The 22640-nt window shown below is 46.0% G+C and overlaps 2 protein-coding genes across 10 annotated transcripts in view; one reads left to right on the top strand and one right to left on the bottom strand.

Moving 5' to 3' along the window:
- LOC128305387 (CUGBP Elav-like family member 4) overlaps positions 1-22640 on the top strand; it is a 326349-nt gene that overhangs the window by 14842 nt on the left and 288867 nt on the right. For 8 of the 9 annotated variants that reach the window (XM_053042805.1, XM_053042804.1, XM_053042798.1 and 5 more), the window contains exon 2: positions 16657-16742. In XM_053042805.1, the coding sequence (XP_052898765.1) occupies positions 16657-16742 (86 nt within the window). Of the gene's footprint in view, positions 1-16656; positions 16743-22061; positions 22123-22640 lie in introns of those variants that run through there. The other variant, XM_053042802.1, reaches the window with a different exon arrangement.
- Positions 2334-4179, bottom strand: LOC128305389 (uncharacterized). Its single transcript, XM_053042813.1, has 5 exons — positions 4093-4179; positions 3589-3765; positions 3245-3526; positions 2919-3175; positions 2334-2797 (listed from the first exon to the last, which is right to left on the bottom strand). Exons 1-5 carry the CDS (start codon positions 4148-4150, stop codon positions 2372-2374), a joined length of 1200 nt encoding a protein of 399 aa, XP_052898773.1. The 5' UTR covers positions 4151-4179; the 3' UTR covers positions 2334-2371.

The raw sequence follows: 22640 nt of genomic DNA, 5'->3' as shown, positions 1-22640 counted from the left end.
ATTTTGTGGCTGTTGTCTGATTTTGAAATTTCCCGTATTGAAGTGATATTATGAATAGGTACCCGGTTTACGATCCTTTCGGAGGGCGCCGTTTTGATGTGATCTCTCGAGAGTTTTGGCCGGAACGGTGCTGGCCCCTAACATCCGCTAGGGTATTGTAATCATGGAGGGTTGGGGAAAGGAAAATGATAAGAAAGATGAGATGTAGATTGTATGGTGAGTAATGGACCATTCCGATGGGGGGTAAAAAGCATGAGGGAGTTGTTAGAAGTTGTTATAAGTGAAGCTGGTTTGTTTGCAGTTCCGAGTATAGTTTATATAAATGTTAATAGTTGCTTACCGAAATGAGAAACAATCGATTGAATAAACATATTGTTATTGTTAATTGTTAATTGCTAGTTTACTTAATGAGCCTCATATGGCCCCTTTGAAGCTTAAATATAAATATAGTCAGGTTAAAAACGATCACAAATAGCGTTCAACTCTCGACATATGGACAACAACATGGATCAGAGTAACCAAAACGACTACGACGTTCCTCTACGTCAAGTAACGGCCTGGCACGAAGCGTTCTTGCCGGAGCGTAGATGTTGAGGCCGGACAGCAGTTATTCATCAGACCGGATCAGTAATATCGCGCGCCAACTTCTTCAGCAGGCCAATTAGCTGGTTGCCCTTAGTGGATATGTGCTCAAGCTGGTCGTGGAAGCTCAACTTAGCATCAAGGAGCACTCCAAAGTCCCGGACACCGCTTTGGTGTACAAGGCAGCAACGAGAAGCGGTTCATACACCAGGAGCTCAAATACTTTCTCAAATACTTACTCAAGCTCAAGCTTACTTAGAGCTTACTCAAATACGCGCAAAGCGATGTAATGCCACGATAATTGTATGCGTTGGATTTATCACCCTTTTTGTAAATAAGGGGCCAACCACGAGCTTTTCCAGCAGGCAGCATAAACACCTAGTAGCAACGATTCACAAAAAATGGGTGCGACAGCGGTGGCGCAGCGTTTGAAAATAGATGGCGCGATCCCGTCAGGTCCGGGAGTATAGGAAAGTTTAAGCTGGTCAATCGCGCTCAAGACCAATGACGCATCGATGCGATCCTATCGCATCCTAATCTAGCAGATCCTATTGCAGCGTCGATACAGATTATGCGCAACATTATAGGTATGACGCGAAGCGCTACACCTTCCGTTACCGTCAAATTGACGGGCGGCAAGCCGAGCGGGGGATATAACAATAAAAAGAAGAATATTGCCGAACCACGTAACAACGCATGTAAGCTCAAGCGATCTATGCTCCGTACGCAATTCCCGTGACGTCAGAGAGTGAGAGCATGCAATCAACGCTCCTCCACCGCGTGAGAGGGCAAGCTCGGGTCAAGCCAGGGTTCGGTAAGCACCACTTCGTCAATCTTCGTGCGTAGTCCCCGTACGTTTTGATCGTAAAACGCAGCACTAGCACAAGGAGCACATTGTGCAGCAGCAGCAGCAGTGATTAAACGCGTCCCTTGTCGCGTCCGTTCCGCGTCGATCGTTCGATCGATCGTGAAGTGGTGAAGTGCAGTTTCTTGGTGCAGTTTTATAGTGTTTAGTTCAGAATGTGCAGTTGAGTGTTGTTTAGTGGCGGGTCCTCGATTAAAATCATAGTTTTATACAGCACGCGGTCGCATTGCGTGGGTGCAAGCTCAACGCGAGCAGGTGTGCGTGTGGTAATGTGTAAGTGCGTGCGGTGTGTAAGTAATGGAACGGCAATCTGTGGTAAGTAGTGCGTGCGTCGTAAAGCGGTGGCCGGTAGTGTTTGGTATGCGTGTGCGAGATGACTGATGCTGATTGCGTAAACGGGATGCGTAAACTCACGAACACTAACGCCGAAAGGCCTTCAACATCGGGAAGCGACGCCGGGAAAGCGTCCAACTATTATGGCTTATCAAAAGATGATTAAAATCGCTATTTTACATTATCAAAAATCAATTAAACGAAACAAAAGAGTGTAGTTAATAGCACTTTGTGTGAGACTCATGTTTGTGTTCCATTCTTCTTGAATATTTATGTAGCTAAAGCTCAACGACAATTTAAATTAAAAAAAGCTGCTGTTTGATCCTTAGACTTTACTGATCTATAATTTAAGTATAAATATAATGACTGGACTTTAACTCGATTACTGTTTCCTGACTGAAGACGAAGAGGGGATAAAACATGGCTCAACAATTCATTTGGACTTTGAACGAATCTTCATTGAAGATATGTCTCAAATTTCGGATAATCAAAATGGTCGCGGATTCACAACCAAATAACGTGGGAGAATTATTATTGACTCGTGTGTCTGGAGATTGTTAAAGTTAATCAACTTACAATTAAAAATTACTTTTACGTTAGCACAAGCACCTTGTTAGCTTTGATGGTTGTGGATATGAGCTTGATTGCTTTCTGTGCCTCAGCCACACTGCAACAATGCGTATAACCCTTCCGTAAATCCTTAAACTCTTTCTGATACCATCCGTACTGTGAGCAAATGTCATCGCACAAACTTTCGGCCCTGGTGGCGAACGGATTGTTCAGCGAGATCAGCACAATGCCCTGGCCGGTCGGTGGATGAACTATCACCTTCCACAGCCACTTGGGCACTTCAACCGAACCATCATCGCCCAAGCTCAGCGCTACCGGACGACCGTTCCTGTCGGGCAGCCGAAGAATGTCGTACACACCGCTGTACACCTGCACGGTGTCGTTCAGCTGTGCAGCCACTTTGCGAGCTGCATTCTCCACACGCAACCAGTTGCCACCATTAACGGCCTGCAATAGGGAAATAGTGAACACGATCGTAAAACAAGTTCGACCCGAGTCAAGGTCATGCGAATTACGGTGGTTTCGGGGCAGGCCTTTTAAGATGTCGAGCCCGACCTGGCTGTCTTACCTGCCATTCCGGGGCAGCATTTATAAAGAAGTAGGTAGCGCCCGCCCAGCTATCAAGAACTGCGTCGGCATCGGGTGTAAGATGCCCTTTGGCTAAAAATGACGTCGAGTTAATGTATTTGTTCGCTTGCTCAGCTGATCCAAGTAGCGCAGTGAATCGTTCCTGCTGCTGACGTTGTGTGTACACAGATGCTAAGCGTACGGTTGTTGTTATTCCGCCCAACTTGAACGCCGGTCGATTGTTGTTGATTTGTGGATCTGAAATGGGGCGAGATTCAGCATGAATTCAATCGCTTTTCGACGTTAAATTGGCTGATTAATACTTACGACTGATCGCTTTGCCAAGAATTTGATGTTCACTGTAAATAGTGGACGATTTTGCAGAGTTGTAGCACACCTGAAAATACTTGATGAATGGCACACCGTTAATGGTGAACCCAATGTCGTAGAGCTGTCCCGATCCGTTTGCGCACGACTTGTTCAAGGGTTCAATCGCTCCGGAAACAGCCGAACTGCAGCTGATATCACTAAAAGCGGTGCGCTTTGAAGATCCTTCAATACTGAATTCCAGGTTGTCGATGCATGAGATGACTTCCCGATCAGCTCCAGCTTAATTGAGAGCACAAATGACTTTTTCTGTTGATGGAGTATTCGCGCCTAACCTTACTTACTGTTGGAGAGTGTGTTTTTGGTCGGTGAGCATCCAACCACCACCGTCTCCGATCGGCGCCACTCGAAGAACGGACCGGAAGGCTGCAGAAGCTGGTACTGATTACCGGATCCGGTTTGCTTCAACAGCAGTGGCGCATGCTGTTGAGTGAGATTCCCGTTCAAGTACACGCGACATCCTGCAAATTGCCAGGCCGAATTAGTATCGCAACAGTGCATGTGCCGGCACGTGCAAATTGGTCCGCAAATGTCAATGTTTCTGATGTCGACAAGTGAACGCGCTTCCGGAACGCGCACGCATGTAAGCACGCTTGTTTAACAAAACCCTACCGGGGGAGTTGTCCTCCCGGGTGGTGGAATTGATTAATAATTTGGCCCCGCAGCATAATCCAGGCTCAGGCGACTAGATTAAAATAAATTAGACACGACCCTGGTGTGCGGCGGTGGATTCGCACTTACAGTGAATGTCGCTACATTATGTGTGTTTTCGTAATGTCTTTGCTTACCGGCGGTGGCACTGTGCAAAAGCGTAGATAACGTTATCAAAACGACGGGTAAGAACATCACGCTCGCGACCGCTTCCTTGCGTTCGGTACAAGTTCTAACAACAGACTGTGTGCAGGCCGACTGTGCCAGTCGCGTCCAAGCGTCGAGAGCTGCCTCATCAACGTAGCCATTGCTTTGTGTTGTGTTGGGTGTTTTTGTGCGCGCGTGTCTGTTTGCGTTTGAATTTATGTACACACAACACCGTCCGGAATGTTGTCGGAATCAGCTGCTAGATGATGTTGCACGATGTAATCATATGCGTTCACCACCACCAAACCAGAGGCCGCACCAGAAGCATGCGGTGTGGTGATTGTGTCACATGTTGGCGTCAACAAAACCCATCACTACCGGTCGCAGCGCAAATGTCTCAGCGCAATAATCATCACTTTAATTGCCTGGGAATGTGTTGTTGTTTTTTTTGTTGTGGTGTCGTTGTTGTGTGTGTGTGTTCTGCTGTAACAACAAACAACGTCCCGAGGTCTGGTTATGGCAGATGTTGCAGAGCGCTGCATAAACGATCTTCAAACGAACTCCTGGTGCTAGTTACCGTACAAAGAGTGAACCATTAACTAGAATAATGGTGATACACGTGTGCACTTCCTGCACCTATTGCACATCGGACACAAGGGACGCTCACACAACGCAAATTGTCTCTTCAACTCTCAAGTGCCCAACACTGAAGTAAGCGTATGGCAAAACAACTTACAAAAGTTGTAAATAAATTGTTTCTTTTAGTAAACTTGGAAGAAATTGAAGAGTTGATATTCTAGAGATATTAACTTTCTGGATTACTATTTTTTTTTTTAGTTATTGAGAGTTTGACAAGTTATTAAAGAATTTATTTTCTTTTTTCTTTATTAGAAAATTTGTCTATAATGAATTTTTAATTTTAATATAGCACATACTTCACATATTATTTAGAAAACAATATTCAACTCACTTTTTTGTTGTAAATGATACTCCATATCATCAAACGTACACTCTCTCTCCGAATGTGGATCTTTTCCGTTCTTAGCAGCAAAATATGGTTTCCATTCTCATCGATTGGCTCGGCAAATGCTATTGCATTTTCTCAACCAAAAAAAAAAAAAAAAAGAAACAAAATGGGAAGGCCCATCGTCCACCAAGTACGGCGGTTTTATTGCAAAATGGTTCGATTCGGTGGCGAATCTTTTACACTCCACACACACTGTTTACATAGCGTCCCCGCACAAGAACCGGCCGGATGGGTAGGAAACAAATTCCGCCGTTTCACACAAAACGATTCAATATCCAGGCAGACTCACCCACACCGACAGGGCAGGGGTCCGGTTGGTTGTGGGTGGGACGGTACGGTTGATCGACCTTCTTGCGAGTTAGTTTTCGCGCGCGCCCCGATACCAACACAACGAAACGGGCAAAGATTGATTTCACCATTTTCCTCCACCTCACAACATTGCGTTGCCGTGGTTGTAGTTGTGAGGGTAGCCGGTCATACAGCTGCTTGTTAGAGACCATTTTCCCAGCCGTGTTGGTGGCCATCGAGCTTCCCGCGTGTGTTTCGATGAAACAGAGCAAAAAGAAGAAGGAAAGCGGAAAACACCCGGCCCTGAGCAGTCAGCGGGGGCAGAACTGACCAACGGTTGAGCTTCGTTGTCCGGTCGTTCACTTGCCCAACCGCGCCCCAAACGATGGGGCCCCGGTGTGGTGTGGCGCGAACGTACGTACGAAAGCATGAAGTAATATTTGAAATTGATATTAGCAGTAGGCACCGCGGCTGATGGGGAAAGCGAAGGACACGGGGGGCCAATGGGGGGCCGAAATGTGCGGCATATAACTTTTTAATACTTCGTGTTTCCTTTTTGCGACTGGCATCTTGTCGTTTTCCCTGCCAACCCATCGCGCGAAAGGTTGACTACCAAATATTGGTCCATATTTTGAAATACTGCCGTGTTTTATGGGCTCGTAAAATTATTTTAGAATTTTCACTTGCCACACGCGGCACACGGCGCAGTTGCGCTGCTTTTCGCGACCACAGCCACCGATATACCTTGGTGGATGACACACCGATGTGCAGCGGGCTTGAAAGATTGTGAATGGAGAAAAAAAAACACCAACGGGACAACGTTCGGGAACGGAACGGGGGGTTAGGTCGGGAGGGTCGGAGAATATCGTTTTCGGAATTTCGGTACTTTGTTGACATAAAGCATACGAAAATGGGAAGAATGAGCATAAAGATGGTTGCCGCTGTGGGGGTGGGCATCCGGCAAAACCAGCAACCGAACGCTGGAAAAGCGGGAAGTTTCCCTGGGTTTGATGGTTGGCCTGGCCTGGTGGTGGTGTATGGGAACTTTTCGGCGAAACAGCAAAGCTCTTTCAGCAAAGTGGAAGGATACCTCGTGATATCGGTGCTGTAACACAAACGAATGTGTTTGTGGGAGCAAAAAGGCATCTTCCTCCTTCACGGGCGCACGGGAGTTTGTAATATTTGGCTTATTATTGAAACATTGTCTGAGTTTGAAAGACGGAAAAATAATAAAGTGCTGGTAAAGGGAATAGTTTGCGTGTTGTTGAGCTTAAATTCTTCTGTTAAACGTTAAAGGTAACGGTGGAACGACACCGAGCCGAGCAACGTCTAGTCGAATGTGCAGCCGAAAGTCAGGATTTCCTCTTAAACTGGAATTTATCTATTGTTTGAAACCATCTGCTAGAGGAATAGTGCTGGCAAATGTGTATTATATTGCATTTGTTTCGCTTTTATTTCGTCTTGAGTTTCGAGAAAGCCCGCGCGATAATGTAAACTCTGCCTCTCTCGCGTGTCCTGTTAGTTACGTTGATATGTCACGTACTCTGGCGTACATATTTATTACAAATGGAAAGCCAAAATGTATCAATAAATCCCTTCGTATATATGTATGTATGCGAGTGGAAAAAGGTTCTCCAAATGTTATTTCACCTTGTACCCCTTCATCCAAGCAGGCCGTTCTCCGTAAATCCCTCCACCTCCATGCTTCAATCTATGAAATTGAACTTCCCAAACCTGTATTGGAACCGGAACGGCTTACACCTTCCAGCACATTCGCATATTCCGCTCTCGCATGTGTGTGTGTGTGGCTTGATGCAGCCGTGGAGCACATAAATTTTACATTCTTTTGTTTCGCATTTAGGAAGATCCACCGATAAGACCATTTACATCACCAGTATGCTTAAGCTTGCTTTATGCTCGGTCGAAGCGAAGATTTTTCCTGCCCCACACGTGCGACTACCGGCACACATCGCACACACACACACACACACACCGGGAGGACGGCTTTTCCGTCGGTGTGTGGGGGCTTGCTTTTACTGCCTCCTGTCTGCCCGGAAGCGTGTGCAGGTCTCGTACCCGGCCGCTAGGCTGAACCATTGGCGGAATGTCTTTCATCAGCCCCGTGTGTCACGGCGCGTTGAGCCGTTAAGTCGGCCGAGCTCGAGTGGTTGGGAAAATTCGTGGTAATCGAAACTTCTACGCGAGGCCTCCACGCGCGTCGCGCTGGCTGCGCGTGTAAAGAAAAGCCATCAAACTACCATCTCGTACACCGCCGGCTTGGTTTTTTTTGCGGGGGGAGGGCGTGGGGGACGGGGGTTTGGGTCGTACGAAGCAGAAGAAAAGCCAAAGTAAATATCTGATTGGTATTCATAAAATGTTTATGCATGATAAAAGTATTTGCGGAGTAAATAATCTTCCCACGAGAATGGGGCCATACATGTTCCCCGGTGTGCGCAAGGTTTTTTTCCTCTTCTTCTCTCCGACGTGGTGGTTTTCCACGTCCCTTCCGGAACGTGTCTCCGGTGTGGTGAGTTTTCCTTTGCTCCAGTGATGCTGCCAGCCTCACGATGCAACCCAGCGAACACGACGATCCAGGCCGCATAGCATGGCACACATACTTTACGAACTTCGATGTATAGATTGTCAATTCCCCGGACCTTGCTTGACGTAAAGTTGAGAGCAGCGTGCGGCAGATTGAATGTGTGACATCAACGTCGATCTGCTTGCCGGCTGACTTTGACTTCCCCGAGCCGTCTCAACCTCGGGAACGTGGCGAACGAGGAGCGACGTGTTGTCAAGTGCTTATATTAGGCATCATGGGCCATCATCCTCCGATACCGGCTTCCCAGGGTAGGGCACCTATTTCTGGTGTAATAAAATCATCATCATCGTCACCAGGCCGCCGACCGATTCACCCCCTCTGCAGCCGGTCGTGCGTCACCGTCCCTGCGCGACGTGATGAGATACGGCGTGACCTGATTTGAATGAAATGCAATATTTTCGGTTTTATTCAATAAACTTTCCAGGAATGGGGATTTCCACTCAGCTTGATGGTCGCGCAACGAGTACGAAACTGTTTGGCGAATGAATTGTGCTCTCGTGCTCTCGAGTGCAGTACAAAATACGGTCAGAATGGCTCGAACCCGCAGATGGATTTCTTTGGATATGTTTGTTCGTTGCCTCGTTCCTTGTGCCCATCTTTCACACTTTTGTGCATTTGTTCAGCGTTCAAGTTGATGGAAAATTTTTGGTTTTGGACATCGTCGCTCAACGTCAGTCAATCATCTTAAACCGTCGAGTGTGATTGAATCGGAGCCAATGTAAACCTTTTTGAGGTTAGTTGCGGTGAGACGGAAGATGCGATCGTAAATGGCATCGTAGAAAATGTGACATTTTCTGATCTGTTGGAGTCGAGCGAAGGCAGGCGAAGAGTTGTTGAACATGGACTCTCCAGCTAGCCGGTTATCATAAATGTGTCAGTGTCTAAAAGGACGGAAGATATTAAATCTTATATAAGTTTTAATTAAATTGCATGCATTTACGTTTTTGGGGATGTATGCCCTTTTTTGAATCAGTTATATTACATGTTTGCGAATAAACGTCAAAGTAAGTGACAACGCTGGAAGGCTGATTGGAAGTGGAACTAGAAAGTCGGGAGGAAGATCTGGAATTGTTGGAAAATTTTGCTAACAAGTGAATGCTAATGAGCAATCAAAATATCAAAGAAAGAGAGTAAAGTATTGTAAACCATTCCTCCAGAACTCTGGCGGAAGAATGTCAGATCGTTGTAAAATGTCGTATTAGTCTAACTCGATGAAAGCATCAGCATGATTATATATTCTCTTTTGATCAAATATTTATTATTAAAACGTATTAACTAATGTATGTTTATCACAAGAGCATTATGATTTTAGTAATAACTTCCTTCAACAATTGTTTTTCTTTCATTGCTTTATTTCGTACGATCAGAAGATTACTTCTGCGTGAACCAACTGAAAATATTCCTGCAGAATCTACTCTCCTTTTTGTCATGACAAAATCAACCCAACCACTCACACTCACACACACACTTCCACAAGACAGTTCCTCGAACAGTACAGAGTAGGGGGAGTGAAAACGAATTGCTACAGGACATTTGCCATAAATTAATGAGCAATACTTAACCACAAACCCGAAGAAAGTTGCCTGGAAATATTTCGCAAACACACGACCCGGGAATCCATTCTGGCCCATTGTCAGGCCCATTAGTGCAGGTGAAAACGCGGTTCGCCCTGGGGTACAGGGGGGACGGGGACGCGTACAAAAGCCAAACCACAAACGAACATGTCCTTCATGGCTTCATGGGCCGACCGTCCATACCGGGGGGGGCGCACAAAAACAAAAGGGGGATGTTTTCCTTCATTTCGTTCATTGCACACATCCTTTCACAGCACGCCCAATTCTCGACCTGGTTCTCAGCCGTCGAAAACAAAAGGCCTCCACAACGGGACGGCGTTTTTTTCTGTTGTTTGAAATATCTTCGATTGTATCGATTGTATTGCTCCTTCGCGTGGCGTTACGTTTCTCCGCGAGGTGAGTTCTGAGTTCGGGGGGAACTTACCAAGCCGGTTAGAGTCCACCGGATGCGAAGTCTTGGAAGGGGAAGGGGCTTTCCGGGTTTTGTGCTATCTGGACGGTATGTTTCTGCTTTTTTTTCCTCTCTCTCTCTCCCTCCCATCACCACCATAACTTTAGCATTGCGTGTGGCCATCGATTTCCGGCAATCCCGACATTGGCAGATCCCATAATCGGTAAAAAGTGCGTCGTTCGAATGGTTGATGGAGTCATTTGTCTGGCATTATGCCTTATGGTCAGTCATTGTTTATGTGTACCGGACGGTGTTCGGTGGGTGGAAGACTAAAGCCTTACACGCACACTGGGCTTTGTGGCCCACTGAGTTGGCAGTAGGCCCCGTTCTGTCGTAATGGCACCTTGGCACCCGGCGCTAAGGAGTATGGGCGAGATTGGAGTGTGTCTGTTTTTTTCTTCTCCCTCTCTCCTGGCTGTTCGTTCTAGTTGTTTGTTTGATTGCCCTATTCCTGGCACCTTTTTGGCAACCGGTCTCTGTCCGAATGTCCAAAACATGCAAAGGAAGGTATACCTTTCCTGCCAAACTGGGGGATGTGGATACGAGGCAACCATTGTCGTCGATTGTTTTCTAGCTTGTTTGCCTGTCCTCCCGAACCGAATGCCAACACTCCTACGATTTTTGATCGCAAGTTCGTACCGGGGAGTTTGATTTATCGCGGTACGTTTTAGGCTAAATTAAAGATTATTTATAACCTGTAGAAACCATTCAGCGTGAACTATAAATCAACGAATTGGAAATTAAGGTTCAGCTCCTGGTCGCTGACCATTTGCGATTATGGGCATCCCGATGCGCCACTTGGGTGCCCAGCACTTGTCCGTAAGTGTGCAAAGTGTGGGAAGGTAATACGGGGGGGAGGGCCGAATAAATCCGTTCCCGTAACCGTAAAAGGGTTTTCACCGCATTAAGCCCTTTCGTCTTGAGCGGCCAGCACGCACCGGAAGGCACGTCCGCTGCACGAACCCAAACCCCGAAAAAGGTAGGGTCGATTATCGAGATTTAAGGAAGCATTCATAAAATTGGATAAATTCCGTCAATAAATCAAACGAAGTCCGCTGTGCATGGAGGTACAGCCTGTTTCGCCATCCGGGGCCGGGCTAGATTGGAAAGGAATTCCTCGTCCGTTCCCAAACAGCTAGCTACCACGTTTTTTTTTTGGGGCGAATAGATCGTCAGCGGTCGGACGTCGGTGAAAGATCTATCAACGCGTCGTGGAACGTACCGAGCCCGCGGTAGTCCCGGGTAGCTTTTGAACGATGTTAAAAGCAGACATAAATTTGCAAATAGACTTCAGTTTCGCGTGCACCCGAATGTTTGGCTGGGAAAATTGTTTCTTATCTTTCAATTAAGGTACATTTTTTCGTGTTGCTTTTGCAAACGCGCCACCGATACAGCACGTGGCAGTGGGAAGGCTTTTCACGATGGGGGGACAGACCCGGGCGAAAATGTTTGCGCTCGGTGCACGAAGTTATGAAACGAACGGCATAAAGGAACTATTTGGTGCTTTTGTTTTGTTCTGCGTGTCGAACGTTTGCGCGATGGTTTTGTATCCTTTTGCTTACACAGGTGCACTGGGCAATGATTGTACGTTCGGGGGCCGACCCGCAAAACATAACAATGAAGCGCCCTGGGTAAAACGCTAACCTGTGGCTAACTGACTCGCTTCCAGACGGCCCGGTCGGGGGTTAAAAAAAACGTGTTGAATGGAATAAAGAACGAGCAAAAAAAAAACAAAAGCCAACAACATAAACTCCAAGAAAGGAAAACATCATCATAACCGGTAAAAAGTGTCTGAAATTTTGAAACAAAGGGAGTTTTCCCACTGCCGATGAGGGGAGGGGAGTACCTTCGGGAAAAAAGCTGGGGGGAAAGTAGCAAGAACAACCTTCACCTGGACGTTAAAGCATTGGATGAAGCCGTGCAATAAAGAAGCGGGAGTTGCGCCTTTAAAACGGCATAATTTCGAATGGTCAAAACGGGGAAACAAAACGGAGCTCGGTGAAGAATGGGAGCGAAACACCTGAAACACACCAAACCTGCTTCGTCAATATTTGAACTCAACCAAATGTATGTAGCCGTCCATAACGAACACACATATATAGCAAGTAAGTACCCGGGGTAACCCGGGCTCGCCAGGCCGGGCACGGGCACAATATTCCGGATCTTCTCCATTCCGTCTAAACGATGCTTTTAGGCTGATTTTTTTTTGTTTGTGTGTGGAGGGCGGATGGGAAAGGAATAATTTAGTTGTCTAGCGTACGGAAGCTAAACGTACGTATTGGCCATGGTGTGCCTGTGTCTGTCTGTTTGGCATGCACGAGGCGAACTAATACGGGCATTCGATCCGCTGAGGATCCGAAAATTTCCCTAGAGGGGTTAGCCTTCATCCTGTCGGATAATCCGATTCACTTTCTTTTAACTCCATTTAAGAGGAAAAATGTTGATTGAAACAAAAAAAAAGCTAAAATCAGCTGTGGCGCAATGGTGGATGGCTGGAGTGTTGTAGCTCCTGGCAAACATCGCATATAAGTGATCGATTTGAGAATAATTAGTAATAAGTCAATTTGGCTGATTGGTTAATGTCATTCGATGTGTTCGATTCGGTGATTGATGATTGATGACAGATGAACTGTCTGCAGTAACTAATTTTAACTTAATACCAAATTTTACATGGGGATTTTTGTATAATTCTCTACTGGAGTTGAAAATTCCCTTGAGTTCTTGGGGTGTTAATTATCAATTTAATGAATGAAAGAGTACATTGGCTTTACCCACAAAAATGATCTATACAGATGAAGATATCAAGGATCAAAATTCACATTTTTATTTCCTAGAAAAATGAACTCTTGGATTTATTTTCCAAAATCCTTAATAATATGGGTATTGCTGGAATTTTTAAGTAAACACAAACCTGTTGGGTTAAAAGACTAAAAGAGCATATCGTCTATGAGATACGCGATGAGACCGGAGTACAGCTCTGATTAATTCTTGGAAGTTATAGAAGGGATCTCAAGGATAGCAGCAATTTTTTAGCCAGAACCCAACCAAACCTAGTCGCTGGTAAGGAGAATAGGATCTTTTGAACATTATACGTAAGATTGCTCATGAGATGGTAATAAGCCACTTAAACTTGGACCTTGATACAAGAAACCTTGATACCTTGATATGTAAAGAAAAGCGCCGTATAAATAATGCCTCACTGAACATTTTAAAAAGCCCTACTAACTATCACACAGTAAAACAATGAAATATTTTTTTTAAAACTGTCCTAAAAAAATCAAGAAAGTTACAGCATCAATCAAACAATAGAATGGTAACTGTGTCCCATGCTACCAAATGCGTTATTCATACAGTTCATGCCTACCATTTTGGTCGACAGCTTGGCTTATGTATGGCAATCTCCAAACAAAAGGCACGTTAATCGCTAACCCTCGAAACGGAACATTTAGCACAGGTAATCGTTGCTGATTGCCACTCGTCTTGTCAAAGACCTATTCTTTCGCTGTTACCCGGTGTGCCATGTGGGTTGGGGATGGCGTTTTTTTTTTCCTTTCTTTCTTGCATGCCCTTTTTCATCACCGTTACAAAAGCCGTTACCATGCCGCCCTAACTCGAACAGTCATACATGTCATCTTCAGTCTTCTGGCTCCGATTGCTCCAACGGTGGCACCTCTTCCTGGGAAGGTACATCATTTTCCAACCCAAAGCAGAATCCTTGCAACCTTGGCCATCGGGGGCAGGAGAGATGCAGTGGATGCAATGGATGGGTTCTCTCTACCATGACAACAGTCTAATGACTGATAAACTACTAGCGGGTTTGCCTTTTGTCGGTGCTGAAACCATCGTTGGTTCGGAGAAGCAACACACACACAGAAGTAAAAAAACAAGGGCGATAGCAAAATCAGAGGGCTTTAGTCTGTACGACAATGGACGGATTGGTTGTAAGAAAGCGGGCTAGAAAAATATGGGCAAATAGAATATAGAAGCAAAAAAAAAATGAAGGGAATCAGATATGGTAGCAAAGCGTCCAACAAGAACCAAAGAGCCCCTGAGACCTGCTTTCGCCATGCCACGTTGCCATCCACAGGAAATGATTCCAGCCAGACCCGTCCCGGGCCGGTCGGATTGTATAATTATGGGACTTTAATCCTGGGGTGGCGCCGCTTCTGGCTACCGCTCTGGCTGACTTTGGCTTTCGAAAGTTGAAACGAAAAGCTAGGTCTATTTTTAAATTATGCTTCATGTCATTCCTGTTTCCATCGTTCCACCTCCTGGCCGGCCGTTGTGCATCCGGCACCGCCTGTATGCTGCCTTGAGTGCACATATTGTCCTTGGTTGGATTCCTTTTGGGTGCTTTTTTTTTGTTTTGTTTGTTTCATTTTGTTCGGCCGTGTCTCACATTGCCGAGCCCGTACAATGTTTCATTTTTCGGTGCAGGAGTTATTCTACTGCTGCCCGCCCTTAAGCTCAGTTGGTCTTCACGGCCCTGCCATCCCACCATCCACCGGGTTGGCGTGGAAGGAAACCACCGAGCGGAGATATATCACGGCCCGGTTCGGAACGCTCGGCATTCCGTTGATCTGGTCATAATTTATCAAAAAAGGGTAATTTATAAGAGTTGAATACTGAGAAAAGCAATCCCCTGGTTTTTTCTTTGTTGGAAGGCTTTGCCCTGGAGCGAAACATGATGACGGGAATTCAAAAGAGATTGGTGAAGGCCTTCAGCATGCTCTTGTTGAAAGTGTCATTAGTGCAGCAAGCGGAAGCTGGGGGATTCCGTAGGGGATTTTTCCCGTCTGCTGAGGGCTACCGGCTTGGTCCATCTTTTTTTTTTCTAACGTAACTTCTTACACTACGATGAAGTGAAACATTGTTACAGTGAGAGTAGGAAAAAATATAAACACAATTATGTTAACACATTATCATAACTCTGATTGAATATTACTTGATGCGCCGTGGCTGCGAATGTCGCGTAATTTGGACCACGCTTTTGGGTCGTCCAATTTCACGACCCTTTCCACCCAAAACCGTTTGTTCTGTCCATTATCTCTCACTCGCACACGATTGCGCTAATTTAACGTCTAATTAGCATGGCAGAAAGTTTTGTTTATTTAATCCTCGAATTGGACCGACCGGTTGACGGTTGTATCAGCTGTTGTCCGCGCGAGGACAAATAAAATTAAAACCCCAAAAAACAGAAACCAAAAACGAAATGAAAAAAAAAAACACATCCCTCCCCCCGTCTGAACACCCTTAATGCCACGATGTCGCAAAACTTTCGCTGCTGTTTTTGTTCCATTACTCAAATCCACTAAAGTTAGATAAATTTTATATCGCGGCCCTTTTTTTCCGACCCCGGAAGTGAACGATGCCCGGTGCGAACCCACCCGCCGGGGTTTGGTGTAGATGCAAGTAGATTGCTGCCCATTGAGAGCGAGGCCCGCGCTGAAACTGCACGTAAATTGTGCCAGAGAATTATGCCATTAGGGTGATGTTTCGCTGACAGCGCCTTAGGAGGTGATTTTTCACTTTGCCCCAGGCGAGTATTAACGCGCGGAAAAAGGGCGCCCGTTTTCTTAAGGGTCGGCTGGTTATGTTGCCTGCCGGAATGCGGAGGCGATTCAACCGGTGGAAAGACCACTGGGAAACCGAAAGAGAGAGAGAGGGAGAGAGAAGGAAGTAGCTAGAAGCTAGAAAGGGGACCGACTTGAATTTATTATTTCCACCAAATTTATGGCCTTCTTTTTGCTCTAATTGCTGTGTTTTATGCTTCCTCGTTTTGTTGAAGCCGCCAAATGATGCTGTCCCAAGTCCCGGTTGGAGCGGTCAGTGCACCGGAAGTGGGGCACCCAAGGCGGGTAGCGGAACCAGGCATCCGTCTTTCAAAACGCTGAAAAGTGTTGACCGGGAAAGCATTCTGGTGGGCCGTGTTTTTTGACGATAAATGGACAGGCTGGAATGGAAAAACAGGAGGGAAAACCGTTCACCGTTGGGGAGCGTTGCGGGCGTTGAAGGTTGTTTGATAAAAAAGACGGCTGTCTGATATATCGGGCCTGTTCGGGGTTTGCCCGAAACGTCCCGAACAATGCTTTACGACCACTGCCGACCGGCGGAAAACTGGGAGAACGGTGCTGGTTTTTTGGTGGTGCTTAGAAAAAAAGGGGTTTTTATGGCACTGCTGGACACCATTAATACTTATTTTTCGTCATTCAAAACCCTTTTCCCCGTGGCGGTGGAATCTAAACAACGGATATATTTGGAACGATTTATTATTTTTCGTCACCAGCACCGCTGGGAAATTTTATGAGTCCAAGTTCTCGAACGATCGTTATGATCGAGAAATGTGCGAACCAGAACCTTCAGCTTGTAGTTGAGCTGTAAGTAGAAAAGTTCAAGGTCTTTAAACTAAATCAGTAAAAAAAATGCATGTTAAGTTCTAATGTATTTAAAATCACTTAAAAACGATTAGTTAAATTCAATTGAACTGCTTCGCTATTGGTTTTCTTCGCCCTTTGTCTCACTGCTCAAAACCCTTGCGTTCTCACCCCTTGTTGAATGACATTTCTCACTGCTTTCTCACACTCACATCTTTCATTGCTGTTTCCTTCACAGGCTGCGCGTTTTTGACGTACTTCAGTCCGGAAAGCGCCGTTAACGGTCAGGGCGCGTTACATGAGAAGCAGACACTACTACCTGGGGTAAGTTTTTATTGCGCCCGTACTACGTTGGGCCCGGCTATTTACCGTTGCCGCTAGTTTTTCGTTTCTCGCTTTTATTTCTATTGCCGCATAAATTTAGACGCGTAAGATGGTGCCCGAACCGAACAAATCCATACGCGCAACACCTTTGTTTGTGGGGGGTTTGCGTTTGTGTTTTCGTTTGTTTTTCCGTTCCTTATTTTGCGAGCTCTGCCGGAGAATGGAACTCCGACTCCAACTCCCCGCCCCCTCCAACAACTCGTCTGAGTGGTTCCGAGTGTTAACCCGCCCAACCCCGGCAAAAAAGGGGTACTGGGTGCTACTTTTACGATTGTTCGACGCAACACCCCCGAAGACTTGGGCTAGTAGTAAAGCAGTGCGTGCGGAGAACTGGGGCCGTGGAGATGGATGTTAAATTTATATAGCGCAGCGATTGTTCGGCGAAAGGATTTGACCAAACCAAGGATTTGCTGGACGACGGTTCGGATGTGCCTCAATCTAGTGCGGCCGAAGACGGTGGATAGAATTGATTTTACTATCGGCAGTAACTAGATCGAGGCCTTTCCCATCTGCCCACTGCTGCCAAGGGCTCGAAACCCTGCTCGGTGTGTGTCACTCCGGCACGGCTACCAATACAGCGTCAAGCTGCCTGAGCCATTTTTATGGTCGAGAAAGGAATAAAATAAAACAACAGCTTAACCAAGCCGGGGCAATTTAGTACAACCGTCCCGCACACCCATCCGAAGTGGAACGAATATACGTACATGGGGCGGGGGTGCAGAAGGTGCAGAAAGCAGCCGGATCGTTGGAGCTTCGCGGAAGGCGAGCGAGTTCGTAGCAAGCAATTTCCCCGGTGTTCGGTTTCGACGAATCCGAACGGAGTTTGGCTTTGAAGTTCAACAAATTATCCACCGACAGCCTAACCACCCCCCGGGATCGTGGGGAGGACGCACAGCCAATTGAATTGGGCTTTGAGGGCTTAATTTGCTGCTAGCACGCTTAGCCATTGCCGTTCTCGAGGCGTAATTGACACCAGAATTATCGGTTTTTCGGGGCCCCCTTGGACCGGTCCGCCTGGTTGCTTTTGTGTTGTTGCCAGGCGGATTGGCTTCAATCGATTTGCTGTTTATCGGAAGCATTGATTGGTTCGTACGCCGTGGTGCATATTTAGGTGCGTTCCCTTCGAAGCGCACATTGGTTTGTTGTAAAACATTTGCTTGAGGTCTTCGGAACTGCGTAATGGGGAACATTAAAAAGGGGTTCATTTAAAAGGAATTACACAACGCTGGAGTTGTAACGTTCTAAATAATTGCACGCTAAAGGCATTTCATTCTCGAATTTTAAGAATTCTCGTCGAGCTCTTACCACTTGGCTACTTGGATTGACAGAAATGTAATGGGGTGAGATACTTGGGGTGTGAGTTGGAAATTCTCGAAAATTTCAAACCCTCATCGACCCGGGAATACTTTCCTTGGTATGATTTAGACATCTTACAACGCAACTGCCACAGCTGAAGATCACTATCGAGCAAACTGCATCCGTAAAACTGTTCTACCACTAACCGTTTCAATGGCAAACAGATGCGGAAATGGACCTACTCTTTCCTATTCCCACTGTCAGCTCGTGCTTCCACGTGTGCCCACCCATGAGTACGAGGTTGTTATAATGCAGCGTTTACAAATGCAACCCATTTTGCCTCGTTTGTGTGAATGTATTTTAAAAAAAGATAATAGTTCAACCCTGTCGACCTCTCTTCCTCAGCGCAATGTGCTGTGTGCGTGTGCCAATTTTGCGTGGAATCGATAGCGATGCGTCTTTACGCACGTGAACACGCCGTTAAGTCTTGTTGTGTTGTGTGTGTTTTTTTTTTGTTCGTACGTTGAAGTTGAAGTACCGAGCAAGCACTAAGAATTCGAGCGTGGAGCAAACAAAACAAAACTAAAAAAAACTAGCAAACCGCACGTAATGAAACTCTCCGATCAGGTCAATACAGCAACGTGGAAAATGTGCTTTGTAGGTTGGGAAGTTTCCATTCCACCAACCCTACCACCCCCGGGGGGGCAACCCTGCCAACGCCTTTCCCGCTCGATTCGGCCTATTTTTAGCGGGCAGCACAACGGCGTCGCACACAAGTCGATTGGCCACGGTGCACATGAGTTTCGTGTGCCTCGGACCGGTTGGGGCGTGGGGCGGTTTTGTTTATGCTCCACTTGACTGGAAAGATTATGAGAATATGATTCGATCAAGAAGGAGCGTGCATTCGAGCGTGCGGATGCGTGTTCATCCATATAAACATGTACCGTGAGGCGCAGGGAGGGTTTTATGGACGCGTTTGTTAATATTTGTTCCCCGTGCACTCGGCGACCAGCAGACAGGATGGACCGGGAAGCTCGGGAAACTTGAACATGGCTTGAACATGCGTGTAACTTACGTGTAACGATGGAACGGAATTCGATTTTCCGCTGCGTATCAATGACACCAATCGGTCCGAACAATTGATGCAACAGACGCCTGTAGACTTGCCAATGCAGTTTCCGAAGCGTTACGAAGAAATTACGTCAATGCAGATTTGCTATAATTAGCATTCGTTTTGCTATAAAGCGATGCACAACACTGGATGACTAATATAAAGACAGATGATCCTCAAGATGCACGGTGTTTCTTACACGTGGCTTCGAAAATTCGTTGTGTTTCAAATTTAACAGCTGTGTTAGATTAAGGCAAAGAAAATCAGGCAAATAGTAGCAAATGCCTTCTAATTTAATTAGATTTTTTTTTATTTTTGTTAAAGTTTTCTTTAAACCTTCCAAATACTTCACCGTCCGAGAATTGGGAACTACCGTCTTTCACTGGTTCAAAACGATTATCTTGTAATATTTTAGAATCATCTTCCCAACAGAACCCAGCAAATGATCTTAACAAATAGGATTAAAATCTGGGGAGCTGTGAGTCCACAAAGTTTCGTCCAAAAAGTCTCTTAAATCGCTCTGAAATTAGGTTTATTTCAAATTTCTGTATGTACTAGATGATGTAGATGTTTGAAGGCTGAAGGCAACAATTAGAATGTCAAAACAATGCACATTTTATAGTAACAGGTGTAAAAAGAGGTGTAATTTGTAAAAAACTAGGAATGCATGAGTCAATCACTACCAACTAAGGTGGAGCAACTCATAGCGATGAGGATCGAAATCAGGTTCAAGTAGGTTCAAAGATTCCAATCTCTCCAGAACCTATTGAACTCATCGCAGCAACCTTTGCTAGATTCTGCTGTACCCAATTGCACCTACTTGGATTTGAATTCAAAATAATTGCAGTTCGGGATCGTTCAGTCGATCAGTGCAATGGGCCACCACTAGTGCACAATAAATCAACTACCGTAAATCGACAATGCCCTCTAATGAAGAGTTTCCTAGCTTATTTCTTCGCGAATGCAAAACGAATTATCCCCTGACTCGTAATCTTCCCTAAAACCCGTTTGCATTATCGGTTCTGTTCCAATTACCGTAGTCAATCATGCCATGAAGTTCATCGATGATTTGTTCCCCGCCCGGGTTCCACGACTCCACGGCTTCCAGACCCCCGCCTAATCTGGCGTGGCGTGATTTGACTGTCGAAGAATGGGGGCCCATTTACATCTGCTGTCTAAACACCACCACGACGTCCGGACGTGGCGAGCGCAGGTCGGATACCGACGACGGAGGGGTGCAGCTCAGTTGTGCGTTCGTGAAATGTTTACTTGCGCTCACGCGTACATTGTGTGACGCAGGTCATACACGCTGCAGAGGGGTGGCTGCCACGGCTGCATGTTTAGCACCCACAACGGGTTTTTATTGGTTAAGGAACGATCTAAAACCGGGTACGCTTACACGAGCGAAACTGCCCGATATTTTAAACAACGACGTCTGGCAATGGAAGAAAACTTTCGTCCACCGGCCGCCACTCTGCCCCCTGCCCGGGTGGGGTTTGGAATGCACACAAAACATGTGCTGCCCCGGCCAATCGAGCAGCTCAGCTCATGTGCTTCCCCCACTCGCGTGATGTTTGTGCTTCCCGTCACGTCCCACAATTCGATACGATTTGGAGTTCGATTCGTCGATGTTTTTCTTTGCCACCCACCCCATTCCGCCGGGCCCATTGTCCTATCTGTTACGGGGCCGTTTTCATAACCCTAAGATGGTACGAAGGAAATGAGGTTCCCTCGTCTTCCCTTTGCTTGCCCCGCTGCCATTTCCCCAGAGGTCCGAGTGGAAATGTTCGCTTCCCGAAACCCGAACCCGTGCCGGAAAACTCGGCAAGACTCAGCGAGCCAACCAGTCAGTCGATCTTGCGCGCGCACTCGTGGTTAAACGTTTGCGTTCTCTGTAACAACAGTGGTGGATTTCGGGGCGTTTGGGGGTCGCGCTTTTACTTAAGTGTAGAATTTTATTCATCGCCAATTCGGACCTGTGTTTATCTTAACCGTCGTACAATTCGAACGCGATCTCACTCTCTCTCACTCCAAATCGAGTGGGAATTTTTCCGCCCGGTGAGAGGGTGGAGGAAAAGTTTACAGCAGGTTTGCGCAACCGAGTCAACTCCGCTGCTGAGTTAGTTTGTGAAAGTTCGCTTTCCACGGGTCACGGGTATTAAGTGGATCACCGTGTGCAGAATCGAGTTGATTTGCCGGTGTACGGCGCATCGCCCAGCAGCAGCGAGTGATATTTTGGCAGCGTTTCGGCAAGAAAAGTGTCCATTGTGCATTCTGGTGCAAGTGATTCAATTTTTGCAATTTTCCAAAAAAAGGAAAAACGGAAAGGGCGAAAAGAAATCGTTCCCGTGTGTGCTGATGTGCTGGATGTGGGTTTGGGCGTGGTGAAATATTCCCGTCGTGAATGTTTATCGCTACCCGGGTGTAGGTGATATTGTTGGCCCAGGGCAACAAGAAGAAACCCCGTCCGAGTTTCACGATTGTCATATCAAATTACGAAGTTTTATCTGTGTAAGTGTGTGTGTGTGGGTGGAGTGTCCACGTTCCCATTCTTTGAAGCGAAAAAAATAATAACAACAGCAGCAACACTGCTAAGTGCCTCGACAGATGAAAGTCTTTTCGCGATACGTTTCGTGGGTGTTTCGTGGGTGTTTCATGTGAAGCGCAAGGTTTGTGTGCTGAGGTGCGGTTTAGTTGCGCATAGTGTGCATTGTCGGTTGTGACACGCTCGGTCCGCAGTGTTTCCGGTTTTGGGCGAGTGGAAAAGTCGGCAAAAGCTTTCATCCCAAAAACTTTTGTGACAACGGGTGAGCGGCAGTTGGGACACTATCGTCGAACCGAACCCACCGAGCCCCGGGACTGTCAGCGCAGCAGTGCCGAGCAGATTACGATGATGGATAATGCTAGCATTTGGTATTATGATCCGTTATGGGTAAAGCCGTGTTTTTCTTGCCTGTTCTTTTAGTTTTGCCTGCCCCCAGCTTCTAACGCATCTTACTATTTAAGCAACATACAGCGTATGAATTATGTTGCCCCGATTATGTTGGGTGCACACACATTTGTTCCATTTTGTAAAAGAAGCGAGTCGGTGTGATGATGGAATTGTTGGTACACAATAATATATTCTCTTGATAGAAGTGAAAATGACATAAAGGGAGTTTTTTTTATATAAAATGTTTATTTTATATTCCCTTTAACGAATATTTTATTTCTTCTTCAAGGTGGATAAATGTTATTAATTAATTAATTAATGGATAATGTTATTAAAGAGCTATTCAATTATTATATGTGATCCTCAAGGTGTCTGACATTTTAACAGAATATTTTGGATATTTATTCTAAAAAGCGTCCCCCTGAAAACTATTCTGGAAGATTTTGAGTGTATGAAAATGAATTACGACAAAAATACTAGTTGAAAATTTCAAGGAAGA

Source organism: Anopheles moucheti, chromosome 3, assembly GCF_943734755.1.
Source record: "Anopheles moucheti chromosome 3, idAnoMoucSN_F20_07, whole genome shotgun sequence".
Lineage (NCBI taxonomy): Eukaryota > Metazoa > Arthropoda > Insecta > Diptera > Culicidae > Anopheles > Anopheles moucheti.
This window is presented reverse-complemented; position numbering and strand designations above follow the sequence as displayed.